Source organism: Prosopis cineraria, unplaced genomic scaffold, assembly GCF_029017545.1.
Source record: "Prosopis cineraria cultivar Desert tree isolate PC_DT_omini unplaced genomic scaffold, ASM2901754v1 PC12, whole genome shotgun sequence".
Classification (NCBI taxonomy): Eukaryota; Viridiplantae; Streptophyta; class Magnoliopsida; order Fabales; family Fabaceae; genus Prosopis; species Prosopis cineraria.
The window spans coordinates 7,077,167-7,083,238 of NW_026555343.1; the positions used below are offsets into that span (position 1 = coordinate 7,077,167).

Genomic DNA, 6,072 nt, shown 5'->3' on the forward strand with positions numbered 1-6,072 from the left:
TTTTTGCCTATTCATGCCTAACTTCAATTTAACATATTTCTCTTTATAAAAGAAAACATTAAAATTCATAACTATATAACATCCCACTAAAGAACGATGTTTTCTAACTAAATTAGCAAGATACATAATCCCTTTCTAGGAATACAATCCCTTGTTTATATCTGTCTCATTAGTGAGGAAGCTATCCTTTACTAAATTTAGCAAATAATCAATCCCTCACATTGTCCTTGCTAAATTATCCAAAAAATTTCCCATTTAGTGAGGAAATTGATTCCTTGGCTAAATTTCCAATTAAATTTAATAAATTCCTTGCTAAAAATAAAAAAAATGGAAATTTGGTTTTGATTATTGTTTATGATCACACAATTAACCAACAATTCAAAATTCTAACGACAATTTATAACCACATAAAGATGACAAAAAGTCGTTCAATGCTCCATCAAATATAATCATAAAAGTCATACCATTTCATAATGATTCTAAGTCATAGCATCTTATAAATACATACTAAATAGGGTAGAAATAGGAAGCATGTAATCCAGTTATTTTTGACAATCTTTTGGGTCTAATAGCATCAAATTTGAGCTACTAGGCACTTAGTTGAATTGCTGTCCAAAATCCCAATGGAATGATTCAACCATATAAGTGAACCATTAACGTTCTCCAATGGGGTTGCATCAATAAATACCAGTTACAATGGCTTAAAATATTGCCCTCGTTATGAGAAGTATAAATAAAAATGAAAAGTTGCAACATCTGCGTGCTGTAACTAGCTACTTCATTCACTATCAGGTGATGACGACAATTTCATGAACAAGGACCCCACATCACTCCTTTTAGCTTTCAAGCTACTCTTGTCAAATCTCAGACAAAGGTCAAGGTTCAGGTCCTTCAAGACTGAAGATTCTCGCTCCACTTGCAATAACTGCTATTGAATCTACTGATTGATAGTAAATGCCCGAGTAATGAAAGGCACAGATTCTTAGCATTCTGTTGAAGTTGACATGAAGCTCAAAGGGCATGTTAGAAGTCTAAAGTTCCACATTGTTTGCTGGCAATACTCTTTTCTCTATCACTTTCATTACTATCCTCGGAACCATTAACACTGACCCGACCCTTTCCAATTCCAAGCTTAGGCAAACCGCGATTTAGTCCCTCAAGAAGGACACAAGCTTTACACCATTTCTGCACGTGTAACAAATGATGAAATCTCAGAGTTTAGAAGCCTTAGCATATAAGACCTGTGTGAAAGTAAAATATGAACTCAACTAAAAGGAAAAGTTGAATGCCAAAAATTACATTTGTATAAATTTTAATTAATACCCCCTTTGTCCATTTGACTAATAGAACTTCTAGACAACTGGCGGGGGGAAATGATAGAGCTTGAAGAACTTCCCTCTGTAATTGAAGATGAAAATGGTATAATAGAAGAAAATGATATATTCCAAGATCTTTATGCTTTTAAGTGCTAGAACCTCCCACAAGTTTACCAAATTATATCCCAACTCCAAAATCTCTCCTTGCCCTTTTTATTCCCATTTCCTGACGAACTTATTCTACACAATCCCTCTTAACAGATTCTGTCTTGCCCGCCCCGTACCAATTCTTCTCCCAGCCCTTATCAGCCACTTCATGCTTCCCCCCTTTTTAATTATGGGGGATCTATCACAAACCAAAACTTAGGTAAAGATTCACCATTCCACATATAAAAGCAAATGAACCCAAGGCTCACATTCATTCAATGGGTGTATTAAAAAAAAAATGTACCTGACTAGATATATAACCACACCGTTCGCAAGTCCCCTGCTCTGGCATTTTCGTAGTAGTGGAAATCCTGAAATTCTCCCCTGATTTGATTATGTCAAGAATTGCTCTAGGTCTGCAATTCAAGATATGGCTGTGAATACATAAATGCAAAATATTCACAAGCATAGTTTGATGTAAAAGAAAATAGGTACATAGTATCATAAAACTAAATCTTAAAAACCCACCTAATTCTTTCCAAATCCTTGATGAACTCACGAGCAAAACCACGATATGCATTTGGAGAATAGATGCCTGCCATTTTGAAGAGAATGCTATGTTAGACAGTTCAAGAAACAAATATGCATGACACTTGTTTGATGTGGAAAGATAAACATTACATTCTGTGGAAAAGTAGTCCAGCCGCTTGAAATATGCATACGTAGTCAAGTGGTCAAGGACTAGCAGCTACCAAGATCAAAGTGATGACAGAAAAACGCAAGAAAAATAGCTAAAGAAAAAATCATTGACAACTTTCAACAACAAGGATATATTACGATCTCCTTTTCATATGTATATTTAAAAGGTTTACATCTGGGAATGGGCCCATCTTCACCCGTGGTTATTGAAGTGCATCTACTCAACCTATGCAAGACCAAAATAACTAAGATCAATTTTTTTCCCAAACTGAAAATCTCTATTCTGTACCAAAAATAAATAAATAAAGGAGCTTTGAATTTTAGTAAATAACCTAGCAATATCTCCTCGTAATATGTTCAGGAGAACTGTCTCAGCAATATCATCAGCATTATGGCCAGTAACAAGCTTATCAACTTTCAGCAATGCAGCTCCTCGATCAAGAGCCTGTTGAAAAGAAATCATAAATAGAAATAATCCAACACGCTTGATAATATACTACAATTGCTTTCTGCCAGCTCCCCAATTAATTTGGCAAAGCCAAAACAGAGATGGGTGATTCCTCCACCATTCCAGAGGAATCAAAATTCATTAATTGACAAGCATGTGCATTTGCAGGTGACTATTGTGGCAAAGATCATCTATTACAGATGCCCAAACTCTTTATGCAAAATATCAAATTTGAGCCACAGTACTCCAGTAAACAAATACTACTTTGGTTCCATCACATTGTCATGCATATTTGGTTACCTTCTCCACCACTTTCATCTGTAACTTAAGATCATAAGCAAGAAAATGCCCATAAGCAAGAAAATGCCCTCATAGAAACAAAGATGGAACTATGAGTCCAGAATGAATGTTGAGGTTACATATCTACTTTTTGGTGACAAATGGCGGGGAATTTATCCACGTATGAGCTATATGAAGACAAATGCTCCAGTAGAAGTATATCAATTCTTATTAATGCTTGCGAATTGGTCACATAATTTTAAAGGAATTTGTAGAAATACCTGCCGACGAAAGACTCCACAGAAGGTGCAATTGTTCTTTAAACCAATGACCTTCACTATTTCATCCATTGTCCATCCATATAAGTCCTTGTAAGATATGATTTTCAAAGGCAATCCATACTGAAATGGGGGAAAAGTACTGCCAGAGTTGAGTTAACAGGTCGACAAAGTATAGCCACAAAGGTTAATAATGTAAAGAAAGAAACATTACAGAAATATTTTGACATATTTAAAAAAGCATGTATCTAATATCTTGACTTAAATGCAGGGTAGTTCAGTTGACTTAAAGATACAGGATTAGAACCTAAAGAAATGAGCAGGAGATCAACACTAACATAGACAAATCTAAGAAACCACTAGAATAACAGTATTCCAAAATAATCAAGTCAAAAACATTTGACCATATGGGACACAAGACAAAAATTATTTGACATCAAATAATATGACAATGTAGCTTAGCTTGTCTGTTGAAAAATGGCATCAACTAGACTGAAAAACTTACTGTAAACTGCCAAAAGTAAAAACTCTTTTACCTGAATTTCATTTCTCTTAACAGTTTCAAGGGAGTCATCTCGATACCCAGTGATGCCCTCATCTACTGATAAGAGGAAAAGATCAAGGCCATAGTCATGTTTCTTATTTAGTTTTGACAATACATAAGCCAGGACTGTTGAATCTGCAAAACATGTACATTGTAATAAGTGACAAGAGAATATTAAATATCTAATGACAAGTAATTAACTACTCACAATATATGGTGAAATAAACAGTTTTGAATGAAATAAAAACAGAAGAAAATAGAAAATCTGTGAATTTATATATTGCATTGCCATAGACTGCAGAATTTCATCACTTTGGTCAAAACGATAAACCCAATATATAAAAAGATCAAATATGAAACTCAGAATAAACAACTCTAAAAAAAAAAACAGCCAAACAATGAAGCAACAGCAGAAGGGTGAGTGTGTACGATAAAAGTTCATTCAAGGCTGGAAAGGAAGAAGTATATAATTAAATTACATATTTACCCTTTTAAGTTTTAGGAGGATAAAAAAACTAAGTATCTTAATTTGCTTGACCAAATCTATATTTTGAAGGAATGTCTTGCATCTCATCTCATCAAAAAAACTGTTCTGCATCTCATCTCACACACGCACGCGCACATTCTACATCTCAATAAATGACAAAATGGTCATAATAATTGATAACTTGGGATAAAATGGGAATCTTGCTTTCGGGTTCCATGAAAGAAACCTCCTTTAACCAGCTGAAGTTTGCCTTTGTGGTTCATTACTTGACCATGAAGCACTTGGGCAAAGGTTCAAATGCTGGTAGACCAAAAAAAAAAAAAACAAAGAAAGAAAGAAACCTCCTTTCCATAGCCTAAGCAAATGAAGCCTCTTCCTTTATTTAAGTTAAGCATGACTTCCATAAGAAGCCTAATCATTTGTACTAACTACCAAACATGATCCAACTGAATTCCAATATCTATAAAAACCAGCTTTGGTGAAGATAAGATTTTCCTAGTCTAACTTTGAGAAGCCAAAGCCAAGAAATCATTCAAGTGACAATGGAAACGGCACTGTGAAATTTTATCAAGGGAAGCTTTAACAGTGTAAGTTTGATCTATGCAAACTGTCAACAATGAGTTCTAAATAGATATTTACCTTTTCCACCAGAAGCACCAAGAGCGACGCGTTCACCTGGCTTGAATAACTGATTAGTCACAATAACTTGATGAATCTCCTCCTCAAAAACATCATAAAAACACTCCCTGCAAATCTTTAAGGTTCGTAAAATCAGAAGTGTCAGTAATCTAATTCCAGAAGACAAAAATGTCCCCAGCCCTCCCCAGAATAAATTGAAGAGATCCAGATGTTCTTTGGTAAACATAGGATGTATAAAACAACAATTGAGAAAACGGAATTGGTAAAAAACACCATACAACCCTTTCGCTAAATTTATACACTTTCGAAAAACTTTTTTAAATAAAGCATGCAATTGCGTAATTGCAAAACAGAAACAAACAAGAAATCACTCAAATTCCCCACTGAAACTAAATAGTGCCAGTTCCATAACAAGGCTGATGCAGTTGATTGGGTATCTCTCCTCCCAAGTTTGAAACAACCGAAATCATATCATCCAATCGCAGAGTTACATAAAAGAAAAGAGAAAGAAATCAATCAAGTTTCCAACTAAAACCAAACAATGGTCTGGAAACATGTTTGTGGGATAAATTAGGGACCTGTTCGAGAGTTTTGGGTCTTTTGAGGGCTGCTCTTCTTTCGTTGCACGTGTAGCACAAACGAGCACCGCTTCTTTTGGGTTTCGCGCCTGTTTCGTCCATTCTGAGAAATTGTGGGCTATGAGGGTCACAACTCACCACTCAACAAGGGACAATCGTCTTCCTCCGTTTGATCACATATTAGCATCGGAGTTCCGGCGGCTGTGATGTGCAAAGCAGCAGTGTTCGGAGATGCGTTCGTAGTCAGCACGCCGACATTTGTATGTTCCCGTCCAAACGGAACTTTTTTCCCCCTTTCCTGGGTCAAATGATAATTTAATTTTTAGTTGTGATTAATTTTGAAATTATTTTTATTTAGAATAATTTTAATTTTGAATAATCTCATGTAAATAATAAGAGAATTCTGTATTGATTCAATTTTTCATTTTGTTAGTGCTAAATTATCGTATTATAGCTAATATTTAATAAATAAAATTAAAATATAGTTGTAATTCAAGAATTTTTTAAAATAAAGTAATGGATAGATAATATTGAAATAAAAATTTAAATTTTGATTAGCTATACGTTTTAAAAAACGAAATTAGATCTTTTGTATCCAATTTTTCAAATATTTAAATGGATTTTTGAGAGGATAAGCTGACTTTCCTAAACTTTTCA

The 6,072-nt window shown here is 34.5% G+C and overlaps 1 protein-coding gene across 2 annotated transcripts; it reads right to left on the reverse strand.

The window, feature by feature from the left end:
- Positions 1–446: 446 nt before the first annotated feature.
- Positions 447–5,698, reverse strand: LOC129287770 (cytoplasmic tRNA 2-thiolation protein 1). 2 transcript variants are annotated; one of them, XM_054924002.1, is made up of 11 exons: positions 5,416–5,698; positions 4,838–4,952; positions 3,704–3,846; positions 3,171–3,290; positions 2,495–2,607; positions 2,296–2,388; positions 2,145–2,185; positions 1,992–2,058; positions 1,768–1,879; positions 1,300–1,398; positions 447–1,185 (listed from the first exon to the last, which is right to left on the reverse strand). In XM_054924002.1, the coding sequence occupies exons 1-11, from the start codon at positions 5,515–5,517 to the stop codon at positions 1,024–1,026; spliced, it is 1,167 nt and encodes a 388-aa protein (XP_054779977.1). In that variant the 5' UTR covers positions 5,518–5,698; the 3' UTR covers positions 447–1,023. The 2 variants fall into 2 exon arrangements, with proteins under 2 accessions (XP_054779977.1, XP_054779978.1); XM_054924003.1 differs by lacking the exon at positions 1,300–1,398 and having other exon boundaries at positions 5,416–5,696.
- Between the last annotated feature and the right edge of the window lie 374 nt (positions 5,699–6,072).

Bases quoted from the DNA above. Each gene is read 5' to 3' on its own strand.
- LOC129287770 (XM_054924002.1), bottom strand. From the start codon at position 5,517: ATGGACGAAACAGGCGCGAAACCCAAAAGAAGCGGTGCTCGTTTGTGC. The intron at 3,291-3,703 runs GTAAAAGAGTTT...CCCCCATTTCAG, and splicing joins TTAAGAGAAATGAAATTCAG to TATGGATTGCCTTTGAAAAT. The intron at 2,059-2,144 runs GTAATGTTTATC...TCAAAATGGCAG, and splicing joins GGACTACTTTTCCACAGAAT to GCATCTATTCTCCAAATGCA.